Here is a 20,350-nt window from a genome sequence, read left to right as displayed (position 1 = left end):
CTATTTTATTCATCATCAATCGTCACTTTTTTTTTTTGTCAATCTATAGGGTTACGTGACTGAGTTGCTGTTGACCTTGGAGGCGGCCGTCGATTCGTTGGAAACGGACTTCCGACCTCTAGACATGACCAGAGACATTTTCAAATCCACCCCAAACCTGAACAACAAGGACACGAACTCGATGGTGGAAGGCGGCGGCGGGAGCGGCAGTGTTGCCACTGGAAGCAAACTGCAGCGGTTGGTTGCGCAAAGGGCTCCGGTCAACCGTCGCGCGCCGCCTACGTGCTTCAACCAGGCGTCGCACTTCCGGAGCACCAGTTATTCCGTTTCCCATTATTCTCGGAAGGCCGTGCCGTATTCGCAGTCCACGGCGGCGGGGGCCGCGTCCGAAGTGGCCGTCAAGGACGACGGTCGCGGCAGCGGGGGCAGTGCCGGCGGCAATGGTGGTGGCGGCAAGTCCAACAATTGCGCGGCCACGCAGCAGAACCTCAAGCTGCTCGGCGACTCGGCCACGCAGGACGACAAGCTGACGGTGCTCGGCCAACTGTTCTGGCTGGCGGTGTCGTTGCTCGAGTCCGACTACGAACACGAGTTCCTGCTCGCGTGCCGGCTGCTGTCCCGGGTCCTCAGGAGACTGCCGCTCGACCGACCCGACACGCGGGACAAGGTAGACAAGCTGGCCGTCCAGCTGCGCACACCGTCGTTCCCGGGCGTGCACGCGCTCCTGCTCAAGGGGTGCACCAACCCGGTGACGTATGAACACGTGGTGCCGCTCCTGTCCCAACTCACGCCCCTGCTCGATCTGCTCGTGGTCGACCCGTCCGAAAGTTTGGCATTCCCAATGAACGTCGTCGCGCTTCTACCTTACATGCTGTTGCACTACGAGGACGCCAACGAGCTGTGCATAATGAGCGCTGAAAACATTGCTCAGGTATGTATGTCGATGACAACTTATTACCACAACAATAATGTAATATATTATTGTATCACCCGATATGTTGTTGTTGTAGTTCCACTTACAAAAAAACCTTCCGAAATTTTGTTCTCCCCCGCAATGAGCTTTGTACAAAAATCAAAAACCAATATTATCCCTTTTGCAATTTGGTACATTTTACACATCCTGAAACTGTCTTATACATGTTCCTTTAGGTTTTATGGCCGTTACCTTACAACTGCGTACCGTGTATTAGCTCAAGGCGCTAGTTACGAGACGCCGAGGTTCGGAATAGGTCTAGGAATTCTCCCAGGTCATCATAGGGATCACCAGGACCGGACCCGAAGGTCCGTACCTTTCTGATTCGGGTCAGCTTACGCCTTAGGGGGCCGTAACACGATTGCGGACTTTTTACCTTTTTACCTGAATAAAACATAACACGATTGCGGACTTTTTACCTTTTAATATTTGAGAAAAACCAACACGATTGCGCACCTTATAAATATTTTACCTTTGAGCAAACACAAATATTTAAATAATTTGAAATAAATGGTTATAGTTTAAGAAACCCACCTATAGTATAGTACACGTATACACAATTGCTACGGCCAGTGGATACTATTATTATATGGCGTCTAATAATATTTTATTACTCTAATAACCGATAATAACTGAAGTGTTAGTGGCTGTGCTTTTCCAACGTATATTACGTAATTATTATTATTATTGTCATCGTTATGAGTACATCTTAATTCTTTATTTTTTTAAATAAATATCGGCATATTATTCCTTTTTTTGACGCGTAATTACTGTGATATATTATAAGAGTTTTTTTTTTACTATAGGTATACGTATTAAGTTATTATTAATGTTGGTAAATTTATTTAAATATTTGTGTTTACCCAAAGAAAAAATATTTAAGTTGCGAAATCGTGTTGTTTTTTTCTCAAATATAAAAAGGTAAAAAGTCCGCAATCGTGTTGCACCGGCCTTAGGGTCCCTCCTCTCTCACCAAGCTAGGGTGTTTTTGTTACTATCTAGCGCTAGTCCCACAACCACTGCGTTTCAGCCGAGGCAGGCTCCTCAACCTTGAGGGGCACAGAGTGAAACGGCACGGCATACCGGTTTGGCGTGCGATGGGGCTCCCCTCATCCGACAAGGTTTAAGGTTGACATCGGTGGGTCAACCCGGCTAGTGGTTAGTTTAGGTTAGGTTAGCCTTGGTCCCTGTCAACAGGGTGGAACATGAGTGCTCCTGATATAGGAGGATAGGCTCCTTTGTACCCGTCATCACACCCAAGTTATCCTTTTAGTCGCCTCGTACGATCAAGTTGGATAAGACTGTTGTTGCAATTTTGATCCCCAACAACAGGGATAACTGTCTTATACAGCACCAGAAAATGTCTTCGGACCATCTTTCATAATTTAAATCTAATCATGTGTGTCATGATGTGCAACAAGTGTGCCAGGGGTGTCTTAAGATCAATTCTACGGGGGCTGGAAGGATGATGGTTGAAATGACTCAATAATAGAAGAATAATAATGACAAAAATATGGAATACCACACGATTCACGACTTCTCTTGGTTTGAATCTGGAATGCGCATGGGGTAGAACAAAACAAATTTATTTCATGAAATAAATTTCTTTCAAAAATTCAAAACAACAAAACATTGCACTTGAATTACCAACATTACACTGATGACTTATGAGTGATGTCTTTTCATAATAAGTGCTAATGCATTCGTTCAGACAAAAAATCTAATTATAATATTTATAAAAACTATTATATTTTTTTTTAATTTTAGATTCTGAACGAAGTGATGAATGTATTGATTTTACAATGATGTGTGTTTTATTTTTTTTTTTGTGTTTGTTTTTGTGTCTGTGTACAGCATAGCTAGTCGAAATAATGCTTCAATTTCAAACATTGGGGGTGGTTTCCGATGTAAAAAATGACAGAAAAACGGGAATTTTTACGCAAAACCAGTTTTCGACCAAATCGATATTGGTTAGGTTAGGTTGTAATTCAAAAACAAATCACTATAAATACTTGAAATTTTCACCAAATGTTAATGTTAGTAATATCTATATACAGTTTAATTTTCAAAAATGTTCGACTTTTTTTGAATTATTTATATACCACTGAAATTTTCGATTTTTTTGAGAATTTTTTTTTTGAAGTGTCGATAAAATTTTTTTGGCCCTATCAAAATACTTGAAAATGTAATACAGAGTTTGTCACAAGTTAGTCTTATAGTGATTAAAAAATTATAAGAATACATAGGCACAATTTTTTTTATTAGCATTTGAAGTTCAAATATTGACAAAAATTCGTCAAAACCATGAATATTTGCAAATTATTTTGTAGTTCAAAATTCATAAAATTGTGTGTATTTATATCTAAGGTTATAAAATTCAACACTTAATTTTCCATAAGTTTTCCTTCAAATAGCTATACAGAAAATTTGAAGCGTCATTATAGGAAAAATGTTTTAAGCGTTTGAGTTTTAAATTTCGCGAAACGTCACACTCTAGACACCTGGCTATTAATACCGGGTATGAGTACTACGGGACGACGTCTGGATCAAAGTGCCGAGTAAAATCGATGCCGACGTCTGGGATCGAATTCGTGGTGGCAGTCATTCTATAACGAAAGTGGTAATTTATAGCACGCCGATCAGGCAAAAATTAACGGTGACTGGTGAGTATTCTCCCGAGAATCTAGCCACTCTGCCGGTAGGAGTATATCACCTGGCTGCTTAAACTATATTAAGCAGCGAGTTAGATAGTTCCGTGGCCTCACCAGTGGTCGACAATGAGAAATGAAAAAATCTCGACGTTGAACTGGTAGCTGGTGAAAAACCTATGCCGCCCGGGGGGTGTAAAAACCCTATGGATTGTAGAAGTGACAGGCTATTCTAAGTCGGTCTCGCTTAGCGATGCCGTCCTATCCGCAAGAAAAAGGTCGGTGCCTCCGTCTGAAGGGGGACGAGCACATGCTCACATACCTTTCTTACGGAGTGTAGGACTCAGTCCGAATTGGAACAATATCCCCTCAATAGATTATCAGCAATCCCTGGTTTAAACAATGGACACTGTATTTATATATTTTACTTCAATGTGAGAAACCCGCGGTTGTTCTTCATACTTAATAGTTAGTGATTTTCTATAGTCGTGTAATTATCGAATAAGGAAAGTAATAAAATAATAAAATTCTCTGTGTTTAAAATTGGTTTTACTGACAAAAAAGTTGTTTGTCTAGACAAGTATATGCGCAAACTAATTATTATTTATTAATTTAATATTTCCAGTTATGCACGAATAAAAGTATGAAATTGGAGAATCTGGCCACGGTTATGACACTGTATAGCCGACGCACATTTAGCAAAGAAAGTTTTCAGTGGACCAAATGCGTAGTTAAATATTTGTACGACGCGTATTCTCATTTGAGTCACAACATGCTTGCATTTTTGGTGGAAGTGAGTAAAATGTATTTTAAAACTATTTTAAATTTTAAGAACATATCGTTAGTTATCATTGTTTTATAATTTTTAGCTTCGTGCTGTTTCTACTTAAAAGGGTTTTAATCTAAAGTCTAGTCAGTCGAACGAACAATGAGCATAAGTATTTAAACTATACGAGTACTATTTGTAAATTGTAGTCAAACATTAAAAACTTAGTTTTGTAAACTAACTACATATACACGAGCTTCGTGATATGTATTAGTGAATCACTCGGAGTGAATAAAAAAAAAAATAGTACACTACTAAATATTGTTCCATTTTAAAAAAAATTGAGGAATCGTATATATATATATATATATATATGTTTTTGGGTTTTGTTATTTAACTGAAAAAGGGTTTGAAAGAAAAATTGTTATCCACCTCAAAAACATAATATTATTTGCGTTAAAAATAAATGAATCGTTTTGATGTAAAAACACTAGGTATATAATAAGGGCGTAGTTACAATAAAAAAAATATGTTCAAAATTAATTATTATGTCTTAATATAGGTGCTAGAGAGAGGACCGTATGTCATTCAACTACCGGTGTTGAACATCATTCATTGTATGTTACACTACGTAGACTTGTCGTCGACCACTTCGCAACCGTTTAACGCCGATCTGCTAAGGGTGATCGCCAAATACATAGAGGTATTTAGAAACTTATTATTAAGAAACTTCAAAGCATCAATAGATTCTTATTTTTATTATAATCGGCTCACACCATGTCTGTATTATGCTGCAGGGCGTTAACTACAAAGAAGCTTTGAAAATATTGAAATTGGTCGTGACCCGTTCGTCTTCGTTGGTCGCTCCGCCAACCTCCAACCATTACATTTATTGGGACTCGCACGCCACTGCTTCGCATTACTCATTTTCCGACATCGATGTATTCATGAAAAAAGAATTGCCAGGTAACGCCGTGGTGTATCCACTATATCATAAATCATAATATTATCGCCGACCGTGATCATAACTATATACAGGGCTGACATTTGTTACTTTTTCATATTCATATTATATATTGATGATTGGTCGATCGAATAAATAACTACCTAGTTGATACCAAAATGAATTCCATAATCTTACGGTTTTATGTACAACAATTTGTTTTTTACGACGAATTTTATAATTTTTTTCCAATTAAAAGATTTCGTACATTTTTAGAGCTACATGTTTGGGATTACGAACTCGACGAATCGAGAATCACAAAATAATTTTTTGAAGTTTATTTCTAATATCAGCATTCGACTGGCTATTTTTAGGACATGGTGCATAATACATACTTATTAATAGATTTTTAAGACAAACGACTTGTCTCCCTGATAATAACTGTCGATGATCGTTAATAACCGCGGTGTCGTCCTACGTTATGTGTGCATATATACTGTAATTTATAGGGAGAACTATGGATTTCACGTTTGACATGTCCCAAACGCCTCTGATCGGTCGCAAAGTGGCAGCGGGAGGTGCTGCGCCGGACTTGGAATCGGTCAACTCCAACAGCGGACTGCTGCAGCAGAGACGGTCCACTTCGTTATCGCCATCGGACTCCGCGGTTCCCGGATGGAAGAGACCATGGTTATGTCAGGTATAAACCATAGTCTCGACGATCTGCAGTGCACACTTGCACTCGCGCACTCGTACACCTATTATTATTTATAATTAATTTAACTTTTTATGTCGTAATTTGTATACTGCAGAGCCGAGTGCGAGAGCTATTGGTCAGTCTGTTGATGAGCTGTGGACAACGAGTCGGGTTGCCGAAGAGCCCTTCGGTACGTATAATAACGTCGTCCCTATATGTATATTATATTATGTTCACGACCCGGTGACGAGTCGAATAATGTAAAAAAAAAAAGTACTTACTTCCCGATATTATAATTATTATATATTATATATATATATATAACCCGTCGATTAATCATTTTGTTATTATTGTTATGTGAAATACCTATATAGGACGATTTAAACACACTGAACAAGGTACGGTAAACGACGTTTATTGCACTGGGTATAGACACGGTTTTAGCTATTATATATTTTATAATTGTTTAATACGTATGCGTATCACGTAATACACGGGCATTTAACTTATACGATTTAGGGTCATTCTTACAATGCTCGGTTAGTGCCTGATAACACTAACCGGAAGAATTTATCATGAGTTAACCGGTAGAATTCTATCGGTTAGTCTTAACCGACACTTAACCGGACATTGTAAGAACGGCCCTTAATGTACCTAATGCGTTTGATTTAGTGAATTCTAACAATAATAATAATGATAATACATTGGGTGGTCAAATAGCATATGATATTATTCAGGTATACGAAAACCAACACCTTTTAACTTCGGTTTAGCTCGGTACCTACGCGTATAATCTAATTGTTGAATCTGATGTTTTCGTTTTTGACGTGCATTACGCGTAAGTATGAAAAATGGTTAAGCATCCATAAGTTTTTGAAAAAAAGTTCGTATTTCCCATTTAAATCAGCTTTATTCAAAAAAAAAAAAAAAAACAGATCGCATTGAATTTTTCCATCACTTTATCTTGCAAAATGTAATATACTTAACAATTTTTTTTTATGTTTTGATTTATTATTTCTGTGGAAAAAAAGACAATATTTATTTATTTATTTATTTACTTCAAATACTGCATTAGGGAATTTATTTTAAATAAATAATAAATAATTTTAACAATAGGTGCAAGTATATAACTAAAAAACAAAACATAATTTGGTTTTCGGTTTCAATATTATAACACAGCACTGTGGTGTGAGGAGGGTATGCGTGTATGTATCATGTGTGTGTTTTAAGATATTATTAAAGGACAAATTTGATTGGACATTAAATTAAATGTATAAATAATGTTAGCGGCTTTTCAGGCTTGTAAAGTGCTTAAAATAAATATACTTATATATATTACCTATATTAGTAAGTAAAATTATTTTAATATGATTTATTCTTACTCAAGAGGCTTTAGCTCATATATATTTTGTATTCAGAATATAATATATTTTAATGAAGCATAACAGATGTATTGTAAAAATCATCAAAAATTATTACTACTATTTTTTTTTTAACATTTAAAAATTATTTTATTATCATAATATACTGTTTGAGAATATTAGTTAATAATAATCGAAATTCATATTCTATAAGCAAGCATTACAAGCCTATAGACACTATAGTTACAGGCAACACTTGTTAAACTGTGTAATAGACGCTTTCAGTATTCTTTACAAGTCTGAGCTTTTGTTACCGCTAAGGGTTCAACACAGCTATATAAATTAAATAAATATATTAGAGTTAAACTGTATTATAATATAATATTATGCCTTATTTATCACTAGCGTTGATGGTTGATCGCTCGCTTTCGAATTTTGTACACTGCGATATCATCGAATAAATGTTATTGTTGTTTTTGTTGTTTTTGTTGTTGTTGTTATTGCTGTTGTTGTCATTATGTGATAAACAGACAGTCACGTATCGTAAATATTGTTTAGGGATGGGTCGAACTTCAATTTTCACATATCAGAATCCATTTTTACTCGATGTTTTCGATAATCAGATATAACGACTGGAACATAAAATCGCGAAAACTAATTGGTGGTTATATGGAAAATAACGCCTATATTATTTAAACACGATTAAATTTAAATTACAAATGGAACCTCGATTATCCGGGGTAATGATGGGGATGGGGTCACACGGATAAATGAAAATCACGGTTAATCGAGACTTTTTATCATGATGAAATTTTTTATTTAATTTTAATTAGAAATACATAGGTACAATTTTATAATAATGAAATTTTAAAAATTTGATTCAATTATAATTAGAAATATACATAATGTACATACAATAATTTTATACAAGTTATTAGGGCTTAAAATATGAAAAAAATAAAAAATATATGTAATATAAAATGTTCGATTATAACTACATATATATCTACAGTCCATACTTATTTTTAAATTTTTGGAAGAGTGAGCACGGTCAATCGCAAACACGGATAATCGAGTCACGGATAACCGAGGTTCTACTGTATTTATATCAATAGTATTAATTATCAATACATTATATCGAACTTGATTTTTCTTGAATTGTTTGAGTTCGATGTATTCGACTTAGAGTATTAATTGATTTCTAATGAGCATTTAACTGTCCGAATTTCGAGGTATTTTGGGGATTTTTTAAGTTCGATAACCCATCCTTAAAATAGTATCGATAAAATACGAAATAAATAATTACAGTACGGGTACATAATTTTACTTATTGTAATTGTTTTTCGACTTTCCTCTTATACACTATACAGGTGATATTTAGCCAGAGCTCCGAGCTGCTCGAACGTCATTCTAGTAGAGCTAGTAGCACCGAGGAAGTGTCGGCTCCGGACGTGTCCATACCCAGCGATTCCCGGAAGGAACGCGAAGACAACGCCGACCACTTCGGGACGGTCTTCAAAGACTTCGATTTCCTCGAATACGAAAGTGAAAGTGTTGAGGTAAGCACCTGTCGTTATAAACAATTGTAATATTATACGTTACACGTAGGTAATATTCAATGAATTCGACGGGTGATAGACGACGGTATTATTTTATTAAGGTTTGGTTTAAAATGACCATATAAGAATGTAGGTACTAAAGTAGTAGGTTCTCGCTAGTTGAAACGTGTACAAAGTAACACAGAAAGATCTGAAAAAAATAAAAATGATGCTAGTCAAACGTATGACAATAATCGTAAAAATTATATGGATAATTAATAGTTTAAGAAATATACTCGTATCACGAAATTTCCGAAAATCTTTTAAATTAATTTAACTCAAAAAAAGTTTTTATTTTAAAAATTCTAAAAAATAAACAACTTAGCTTAGATAGTATATGCTGTCAAAATTATTTTTATAATTAGATTTACAAATTGGATATTTTGGAATTTTCCAAAAAAAATTATAAATACAGCCCAATTGCTAATAAATTATAAAATTATATAAAAGAAAACAATTTTAAAAATATTAATTATATAAAAAATGATCGCATTAGTCAGTTATTTCTGTTACGCTTTGTTTATATTTTATTTGTACTGAGCAATAGTGGTCAAATGGGGATGATGAGTGAGATAAATTCCCTCATGATTTTTTTTCAATATTTAATATCTGATGATCATAAATTATATTTTCAATAATTAAATAATTCATTTTTAAAAATCAGTGCATTACAAAATAATTTGATAGGCATTGATCCTAAGTGACCCACTTACTCATTACGTTTATTAAAAAATATTAACTTTTTTTAAATATTTTTTTCTACTTTTTATCGTTACTATTTTTTTTTCGAATTTGTTTGGAGTACAGATATTATACAGCATGTATTTTGAATTCTTTATTCCGACGCAGAATATTTTTTGTGGTACTTGCTGACGTATAAAAATCAAATTTTGGACGAGTTTAGTCAATGAGTAATAATAGTTTAATTTAAAGTTTAAATGAGTAGAGTGAAGTATAAGTAGTACGGGATACCCTAAAATCTCAACTTTAAAGACACGTAACTAATTTATCTGAAATTTCGGATTACTTCGAATAATATTTAGGGCGTGTAAACTGTGAAGTTAAATATGTTCACGCTTTCATTAAATTTAGTAAACATCTTTAATACAAATAATTACAATAAAAATAGTGTAAAATAGATCATTTTTTAAAAAATATAACATTGTGCAATTAGATTATGAAAAAGAAATATTTTCAAAAATGTTAGTGTTTTTTTGAAATTATGCGAGTAATATCTCGTGCGTTAAATCCCGAAGGTATGCACGCGTGACCCGTCGATTATTCAAAAACATATGCCATATTACGGGAGTTTGTAATACGTGTGCACAAAAATAAGTATCTATTACTGATGATGGACACTATCGATAGTTAATATCAATAGTACGGACTTCCATATTCGCATGTGCTATTTTAAATTTTTTTTTGATTGAGTAGGTAACTTTTTTTATAATTAATAATAATTAATAACAGACTATTCTGACTAATGTATATGTCGTAACCATTTCGTGAAATCGATCTTTTCATGAAAAGATGATCATTTCGTGAAATGGAAACACGTTTTTTACACTTTCTGAAATTCAAAAATATTTCACAAAATGGTCACTCAATTTTAACATCGCATAATTTTTTTTTTCACAAAGTGGTCGTTCACTCTGTGTACTGAAATATAACATTTAACAACTTATTCTATCTTTCTACCTTTATAGATTTAACTTAAATAATTTTGTATAGTAATAAAGTTTATTTATATCACATTAATTTATTAACCGTAATATTGTGGACATGTTTTATTAATTAGAGCAGGAAAATGAATTGTGACAACGACTGTTAAATTTTTAGACTACCTTTAAAACAAACACTTCTTTTGGTTTGACAAGCGCTTTTACACGAACCACTTGACGGAAACTTCAAGTTTGCAGATTATATCCATATTAATCTCTTGCCCATGTCAAATAATACAATAAATATTTAAATAATATCTAAATTATTATATACGACTATTATACTGCAATTACCAGACTATCTGAAATGTGTAGATGATGATATTTATTGGTTTTGATAAAAGTCATAATCATAATGATGATCATAAAGAATTACTCTTGCGTGAAACTGTCCAAATTGTATCTGGAGGTCAGGGATTTGTAAGTTGTTCGTGTAAAAAAGCTTGTCAAACCAAAAGATGTGTTTGTTTTAAAGGTAGTCTAAAATGTAACAGTCGTTGTCACAATTCATTTTCCTTCTCTAGTTAATAAAAAATGTCCACAATACGGTTGATAAATTAATATGATATAAATAAACTTTATTACTATACATAATTATTTAGGTTAAATCTATAAGGGTAGAATAAGTTGTTAAATTTCAGTACACAAAGTGAACGACCACTTTATGAAAAAAATTACACGATATTAAAATTGAGTGACCATTTCATGAAATATTTTTGAATTTCACAAAGTGTGAAAAACGGTTTCCATTTCATAAAATGGTCATCTTTTCGTGAAAAGATCGATTTCACGAAGTGACTACAACATATATATCTCATATCATACTCTACTATTAAAACTTGTTCGATAGTACCTATCTTATTATAATCGATTTTAAATTTGGTGCAAATTACATTTTCTATTTCTTATACTACCTGAGATGGTGCAAATTACAAAAGCAGTTTAAAATTTTTTTTACAAATTACACATGGAACTATTATTTAGGGTCGATTTTGGTGCAAATTGACTATATATTATGCGTATAATAATATCATTAATCGCCATCATTTGTTCGGTGCTGCAGGGCGAAAGTACGGATAACTTCAACTGGGGCGTCAGAAGACTGCCGCTGGGCGGCAACGACCCGACTACCGCTGACGCCGCGGTTTACCTGGCGGGCGCGGACGGTGTCTTTCAAGTGGAAGAGAGCGTCAGCGAACAGACGCCGAAGCTGAACGCGAAAAAGGGCAACGACGAATCGTCGGACGACGAGTTGGGTTCCGTTTCACCTCTGGACGAGATAGCAGCGTGCAACGCTCAGCTCGGGCCGGATAACGCGTCGTGCGACAGCCACCGAGACCGCACCGATTCGATAACACGTTCCGACACGTCGTGAGTCCGCTAGGATTTGCCCGCGAAAATCGATGACTCCTATTGAATATATTTTTTTTTATGCGGTTAAAGTGGTTCGAGTATCGGCGATCTGGGTGACTTGACGCCGTGCAACGCCTCGCCAAACTTAAACGCGCTCATGTCGTTCCAGCGAGACGACACCGAAGAATGTTGGAGGTCCACGGTGAGGTCACTGCTGGACCAGAAGCCGTCCAATACACTAAATATGTTCCACATACTACACAAGGTGGTCAAGGTGAGATCAAATTATTTCGTTTCTCATTAATAATCTACCTATATGCAGTAGTCATTTGATAAGTCGAAATTCGGGGAACTGAGTTAAAAATTCGAATTATCGGAGAAAAAAATTAATGAGGTGAAAAATTGTACCAATTACATTTATTTTTACATTTATAAAATATAAATGTAAACAAAATTTATACTTTACGGGACCCATTTTCTGACTGACTACATTTTATTCGATTTCATAACAACTGTTTACCCATTTCAGAGATTTATTTTAGTAAAATTATACGATTTAAGTCTATAGTTTAGGTAGGTATAAGGCACGAATTCAGGGGCGGAGTGGGAAAAAATTCTGGCCAGGAAAATTAAGTTCCTCCAGGCCACCCAAAATTTTCATCTCCTGGTTAAAAATTGTATTTTATCTAATTTTGTATGTAAATATATACGTATATAGGCAGGCAAACAACAAATAGGTACTAAAATAATATATTATAGTGTATGTATTTTACAGATAAAAATATTAACAAAACTATAAAACCTAAAGAAAATTACACAAACCAAAATAATAATAAATCATAATATGTTCTAATGAAATTAAAATAAATATAGCAACTTACAAAGAATAAACTATTTTAGCTTTAGATATAATTATAATAATGGCTTCATCATAATTTCAACTATCAAAATAATAAAGAAATAATCAATTAAATTCGATTTCGTCTTCGTATATAGATAAATAAACTCTTTCATTACTCTACATTATTTTTTTTCTATCTATACTTTAGGTAAACGGGCCATTTAGTTTCCAGGCCACCGCGGGAATTTTCCCGGTATCCCGGTGGGTCACTCCGTCCCTGGCGTACGATAATATTTAATCGCCATATCGTTATTAGCTTCGCGACGAGTACGTTAATTTGTAGGTTCATCATCTTTATACATATGAACTTACATAATATTATCACGTTCTAGGGAATTCGAATTATAGAGGTTTTGGGGAAAAAAATCTAATTATAGTAAATGTGTCTTACCGACAGACATTGCGAATTATCGAGAGGATCGGAATAAATATATTTTCTTCTAATCATAGAGGTTTTCTTAGGGGACTAAGCGTTTAGTTCGATTCATGAAGTTTTTCAAATTATTATCGAATGACTACTGTACCTATATTAATATGTATAGAACGCGGGGCCCGGTCTCCCTGAAAATGTCATACCCGTACGATAATAATGTATACTCCAAAGTCATGAAATTATTATTCGTTGATTTCAGAAAATAAATATGTAAGTAGTTGTGGGTATGACAGTAGTTATGCAGTTATGATTTATATATGATTTAATACATATATTTTATATGATTTAAGACGTATAAAATAAAATGAGTGTGATTGGGATGACTTTAACAATTATTCTAAAATGATCTGTTTTATATTGTATGATGCGTAACCATGACAATATTAACACCATCTTTCACTATATCTTGTATATTTACATATTATCTGATAATTTCTATAAAATGAAATAGGTATTTGTATTGTATACGTATCACCAATCGTCCATATATTATAATAGAGTTACTTAGCGGAAGCTTTTTATTTTATTTTGTTCATATTTAGATTCAAACATAAAATTCAAAATCACTCGATTTTCGTGCCTACGCTTATCATAACAATATTCATAGTTTACACTATCGGTTTTTACGTTGTTCGTTATATTATGTCCTGCTGACGTGTGTGTGCGTGTGTGTGTTGCAGGACATCATTAGGAAATGCGTTCTGCTGACTCGCGAGGCTTGCGTGACGCTCAATGAGTACGTGGAAGAAGATCCCGCGACGACGGGCTGTTGCCCAAAGAATCACGCCAACTGCCGACAGGTGCTCACCCACCTCAACTCGGCCATCATAGTGTTGACCACGCACGCCGACCCGCCGCTCGTGTGGTTCTCACCCACTGCGCTGAAGTTGGATGGCGCCTTGCGGTTCCCGATGCTCCAGATACGAGAGCACATCGACACGTTGTTGGATCGCAAAGATCAGACTTCCGAGGTATTACATCTATATGCAAATAGATTTTAAAAAAAAATCAAACTTGAGTTTGCCGTGCAGGGTCGTATAATAGTCGCGCCGCTGAGTAGTCACAAAACGAATTTGTAGTTGTGCTCAGCGTTCGAACATACTATAAAGTCGTTTGTGGGTAAAAATAAAATTGTGTCGGCTAGTTAAATACTTAAAAATAATTTTATTCATATTTTACGCTATAATCATGACAATAATACCCGACATTCCGAATTGAAATTCGTTAAATTGCTTTTCGTTTTTTCCACACAATATCTAAATAATATTATCATAGATTTGGTTTTACGCCTTGGTAATAAGTATCTCATATCATCTCCCTCCCCCCCAACCTTTAACCTAACCCGACGCCATTACAGGATTCAGACGTCGGGTGATGATAGTGAACGTCGCGCGGTGTTTCACGATTGTTATTTAATAATATTATTACAATGTCTCATATCCGTGTCCAGTGTCTGTTTTCCGTACGGGCCACGCTCAAAGTGTGCAAACTCGGCGAACGCATGCCGGAAGGATCGACCACGAGCAGTGGAGGCGGCGGCGGCGGCGTTGTAGGAGAAGGAGGAGGCGGAGGCGGTGCTGGTGGCTGTTACTCAAACGAAGAGTCCGTTTTAGATTTGGGCAGAGCTCTGTACAAACTGCACTTGCAACTGCTGCTGCTCTTGGAGGCCGCCGCGAAGATGTACACCGCGCTTTCCGTCTCGGCCGCCGACAACAAAGTGAGTGTGGCGTTTACATATAATTTCACTATATCGTCGTCACACCGTATAATAGTATAATAGCGTAACGGTGTCCTCATGGTGTTTGCTCGTCTTTTCGTAGCTGCAAAACTTGTCGGCCGAGGTGAGCACCGTGAGGAGAGCGCTTTTGCGTGCCAAAGAAGAGAGCGGAACACACCCACTGGCGCCCACGCCCGAAGAGAGTTTGGTCCAGATACTCCAAGAATCGGACTGGCCAAACGCCCTGACGTACGCCAAACAGAACAAGTACGTCTTTCGCGACGACAAAATAATTTTATCATCGTTTACCAAAATTGACTTGATACTGCACGTATAAGGGTGTCCCTAACCATATAACCTAACCGAGAGGATTTACCAATTGCGATATCTTCCGAAATAATGGTGATATCGAAATTCTGGTTTTGTAATAAGACTCACATGGATAAGAACTACAATTATTTCATATTTTAATGTTTTTAGTAAAAAAGTTAAAAAATATATTTAATTATTTCCAAAAAAATTAAAGATAGCCATTTTGTAGAGTTTATTTTTCTGAAGATATTGACGTTTCAAAATTTTATTTTCATTAATTTTCTGTTTTTTTAATATTTTTCTGAGTTTCGAGAAAAATTGCGAATTATTTAACACCGTAATGTTATCAAACATGTGACCTGCCGCGCCGCGTGCATTCCCATACGGCCGGTCGAATACCACCTATTCCGTGTTCCTAATTGTTAGTTATAAATTATAATTTTTTTGGAAATTTTTTTTTAATTTTTTACAAAAACATTAAAAAAAATGGAATAATTGTAGTTCTTATCCCTATGAAGCTTATTAAAAACCAGAATTTTGATATCTCCATTATTTCGTGAGAAATCGCAATGGGTAAATCCTCGCGGGACACTGTATATGTGTATAATCCACAGAACATACAATATTATGTTATATTGTACAATTTCAGAATACTATTTTTGTCTGTATACTCACACAATCCATGAGTATTTCAACTGTTTATTATTTAATAATCATTGAAGTGTGGAGTTAGAGTAATATCAATTCTAACATTTACCCTCGCCAATTTTAAAACTGTTTAAGTTTTTTCAAACTTTTTTTTTTCATTTAATTTTAAGTGTATTAACAGCAACATTTTTCTAAAGACAACGTATATTTTCAATTCTTTTTTTCGAATACAGAAAATATTTTTTGTAGTACTTGAATTTTGAACGATCAGTTATCTATACTTTAAATATATATAATTAACTAACTCACATAAACTACTCGTTCGAAAAATGATTTTGATTGATGATCGAAATACTCCAAATAATATTCTGCTTCAGAATATGAAATTAAAAACGCATTGTCATTCAAACGAGTGAAAAACTTAAAGAATTGTAATGATGAAAAAATATTTAAAATTTTTTTTTCCAAAACTGATCTTCTGTACCGACTTGAAATTATGCAGAAGAAATACTTTCCAAAAATTATTATTATTTTTTGAAGTAATGAGTGTCTTACGTTAAACTGATTATGTAACGTGCTATACCGGTTATACTATTTTAATGAGCAAACGATAGTCTAGTTCTCTAGTTGGAGCTTATATATAGACTTCGGTAAAACTTCAAATGTTTTTTTTCTTATGTTTTCATGTTACAGAAATAATTGGTATCCAAAACGTCTTTACGGCGTTAAGATCTGTCAGGTCTGCGAGGACATACGATATTATACTTATCAAATATCATCAATAAATCACAGAAATTTAAAATATGCTCAATTCAATGGCGAATGTAAAAATAATTTTTGGAGTAGGCTATAATAGATAGAAATTACTAAGTGAACTAGCACCTAGAGACCGTAGATAACCTTACTGTTAATAACAGTAATTACTGTAATTTCGGGGTGATGGTGGGGAGGCTGCAACCCAACAAGCCTCTCCTTATATAAGCTCCTCTGCAGGTTCAATTTATATCAATTATTGTAAATATTAAAATATGAACATTTTTGGTTCATGTTTACGATGATTAATTTAACATAGTACATCATGGAAAACTTAGTGTTGAATTTTTTAACCTTAGATATAAATACAAACAATTTTATGAATTTTGAACTACAAAATAACTCGCAAATATTCATGGTTTTGACGAATTTTTGTCAATATTTGAACTTCAAATGCTAATAAAAAAAATTTTTCCAATGTATTCTTATAATTTTTTAATCACTATCTTAAGAATAACTTATGAGGAACTTTGTATTAAATTTTCAAGTATTTTTATTAAGTCAAAAAAATTTTATCGATACTTCAAAAAAAAATTTGGAAAATTGAAAATTTCAGTTGTCTATTAATATCTCGAAAAAATTCAAAATATTTTAAAAATTAAATCATGTAAAGAAAATGCCAATCTTAATAACTTGTGAAATTTTCAAGTATCTACGACTTATACTTTTTGAATAATTACAAATATTTAAAATCGTTTGAGGATAAATCGTTATGCTATTTCGTAAAAATTTAAAATTCAAACGCACTTAAAATTTTTCGTATAATGATGCTTCGAGTTTTCTCTATAGCCACTTCAAGGAAAATTTAATTCTAAGGAAAACTTATGGAAAACATAGCGTTATTGTATTTTTTAATCCTTAGTTATAAACACAAAAAAATTTATAATTTTTTAACGAAATAATTACTTGCAAATTTTACCGTTTTCGACAGATTTCGTAAAAATTTGAACTATAAATGCTTATAAAAAAAAATTGTTACTAACGATTTTTAACTTTTTTTAGTTACAATAAGAACACTCATAAGGAATCTTGTATTAAATTTTCAAGTTTTTTGGTCATCCGAAATTTTTTTACCGACACTACAAAAAAAATTCTCATACAAATCGAATTCAGTGGCCTATTAATAACTCAAAAAAAGTCAAAAATTGTTGAAAATTAAACTGTATATAGATAACATTAACATAAACATTTGGTGAAAATTTCAAGTATTTACAGTGTTTTTGAATTACAACCATATAAAAAAATCGGTTTGAACAAAAATTGGTTTTGCGTAAAAATTCCCGATTTTCTGTCACTTTTTTTTTTGTTTTTCTCGATGTTTTTGAAAACTGTTGGAAAAAATGTTTACTTTTGACCTCTATAATGCACCAAGGATATTCAATTTCCCCTTCGGAAACCATCCCCAACGTTTGAAAATGTAATAATGTCTGTGGTGCTAATACCTTATTAATCAATTCCAGACAAATTTTTTGACCGTTCTAATTACCTACACATAATTCTCGGTTTGTTTATCACGGGTTAGCTCTGCATGTGATCTGTATGTATTTTTAATTTTAATTAGAAGTTAATGTACTTGGTATAATGTTTAAAATAGTTCGTATTATTTAACTAGACATACAGTTATAGTTACAATATTAGTCATGTCAATTTTCCCTGTGACATAATAATTAAAATTTTTTTTTTTTTTTACTATACTATTTTGAATATATAATTGGAAATAATACGCTAAAATTTAATTAATTTAAATAATTATTAAATCACAATTTGATAGAATTTAGACACTCTATGCTCGAGTGCATTGTAGAAATCAATAACAATTATTGTAAACTGCAAAACGATCCATAACGTGACCACTGACCATCAACAATAATACTCGTAATATACTAGTACGTAACAATTAAATTAGAGACCTTAAACTTTTGTTTCTCTTTATTAATTTTGTACTTGTCAATACTTTCATTATTATACCCTCCTGTAGTTATACTTAAGAGATTATATTTGTACCTCGTAACCGTTAATTTGTATCTATGAATTGATATTAATATAATAGGAGCGACCCAAGAGTGTTGTAGCCAAGATCTTTAAATGGGAGTGTTTTAATGATATTTAAATGTAACTGGGGGGGGGGGGGGGTCATCTAATATACATTTTTGGATTTTACAGTAATTTTTTCATCAAAAACACTCTCCATCCCCACCACCACCATTAGCTTTAATATTTACCTTCATCCTGACTATATTACGATGGCATGTTAAAAATTAAAATCTAATTATCTAATTGTATTTTTGTGCCGTAGGAGTCGTTGGCTGGACGAGCTGATATCGACCGGAACGGAAGACGAAGACGACGATGACATCATCAGCATATTAAGCGTATATTGTCACTTGTTGATCGAGAAACATACGGGTAAAAAACGCAAAAATAGAAAGAAAAAAATAACTCGATCGTCCAGAGACCTACTTTTCAGACGTGTATTCAACCACCGTATTTTTATTTTATTTTTTGTTTTACAGACGGATTCATCGTGACCGAAGAAGATCTGGTAAGCGTCACTAACGGGTTGATGACCGAACTGTATCCCATGCTGGAAGCGTTGAACTGCATCGAATCTCGTGTCAAAGAAGGGCAGCAGAAGACGTCGTCCAACAACTACCCACAAAACTAATAATCTTAATAAATATATATTTCTGTGTTTATCATATGGTCATCATACGCAGCTACCGCAAAGTCGTAAAACACCAAATTTTACAGTAATTTTGTATAATATTAAGTCTGTACGAGACAAAATAATATTAATTTTTTTTTTTTTTTTATCGTCAGTATGTTATAATTATTATATAATATACTAAATTAATTACTATGCCTACCCACCATATTATTATACTATTAGTTATATACTATAATATATGTCGTATGGTTTGTCTGAATAAAAATATTTTGTAAGCTAACTCGCAAGTAAAATCAAAAACGACGGTTCATTGTTTGCGAGAAAAAAAATGTCGACCATCTTGAAAGTAACACTGCATGCTGCAGTATACTTAATATTTACGATTGTGTTCCAAGATTTAATAATGAAATTGTCTATAAAAAATTCGTGACTGGTCACCGCAGTTGTAGTAGGCCAAGGAGCTGTGTTGTAAGCGGCGTCCACCGATATTGCATGGGGAGAAAAAATAACCAACGATGAATTTAAAAACAATAAATCACAATTCTTTTATAACAATGAGTATGATTGTGTTAGCCACGTTGTTGTGCAACCGATATCGGCCATAGTGTTTTATAACGATATGAGTATTTTCTAATCTTATAGTTATACGAAATACTGAAAATTAATGAAATCCTAAGTGTAATTAATTATTACCGACATGCAAAAGAGAGACTGTGATGCGGACTTGATCTATAATTATAATATATAATATCGTCTTAAATTCAGACTTTTTGGTATTATAGAGTATAGAGTCTGAAA

General features: G+C 33.8%; 1 protein-coding gene across 4 annotated transcripts in view; it reads left to right on the top strand.

Moving 5' to 3' along the window:
• The window catches only part of LOC107162620 (microtubule binding protein furry), a 108,566-nt gene extending 88,734 nt beyond the window's left edge, over nucleotides 1-19,832 (top strand). For 3 of the 4 annotated variants that reach the window (XM_015509600.2, XM_089229298.1, XM_015509599.2), the window contains 15 exons: nucleotides 50-931; nucleotides 4,247-4,414; nucleotides 4,950-5,090; nucleotides 5,185-5,353; nucleotides 5,840-6,030; nucleotides 6,143-6,217; nucleotides 6,402-6,425; nucleotides 8,759-8,947; nucleotides 11,771-12,078; nucleotides 12,151-12,334; nucleotides 14,075-14,365; nucleotides 14,845-15,111; nucleotides 15,215-15,378; nucleotides 19,181-19,290; nucleotides 19,398-19,832. In XM_015509600.2, the coding sequence (XP_015365086.2) occupies nucleotides 50-931; nucleotides 4,247-4,414; nucleotides 4,950-5,090; nucleotides 5,185-5,353; nucleotides 5,840-6,030; nucleotides 6,143-6,217; nucleotides 6,402-6,425; nucleotides 8,759-8,947; nucleotides 11,771-12,078; nucleotides 12,151-12,334; nucleotides 14,075-14,365; nucleotides 14,845-15,111; nucleotides 15,215-15,378; nucleotides 19,181-19,290; nucleotides 19,398-19,549 (3,315 nt within the window). In that variant the 3' untranslated portion in view covers nucleotides 19,550-19,832. The remainder of the gene's footprint in view (nucleotides 1-49; nucleotides 932-4,246; nucleotides 4,415-4,949; nucleotides 5,091-5,184; nucleotides 5,354-5,839; nucleotides 6,031-6,142; nucleotides 6,218-6,401; nucleotides 6,426-8,758; nucleotides 8,948-11,770; nucleotides 12,079-12,150; nucleotides 12,335-14,074; nucleotides 14,366-14,844; nucleotides 15,112-15,214; nucleotides 15,379-19,180; nucleotides 19,291-19,397) is intronic. The other variant, XM_015509601.2, reaches the window with a different exon arrangement.
• Nucleotides 19,833-20,350: the final 518 nt, after the last annotated feature.

The sequence above is a fragment of the Diuraphis noxia genome, unplaced genomic scaffold (assembly GCF_037042655.1).
Source record: "Diuraphis noxia isolate RWA-SAM2 unplaced genomic scaffold, SU_Dnox_SAM2 contig0005, whole genome shotgun sequence".
Taxonomy (NCBI): Eukaryota; Metazoa; Arthropoda; class Insecta; order Hemiptera; family Aphididae; genus Diuraphis; species Diuraphis noxia.
This window is presented reverse-complemented; position numbering and strand designations above follow the sequence as displayed.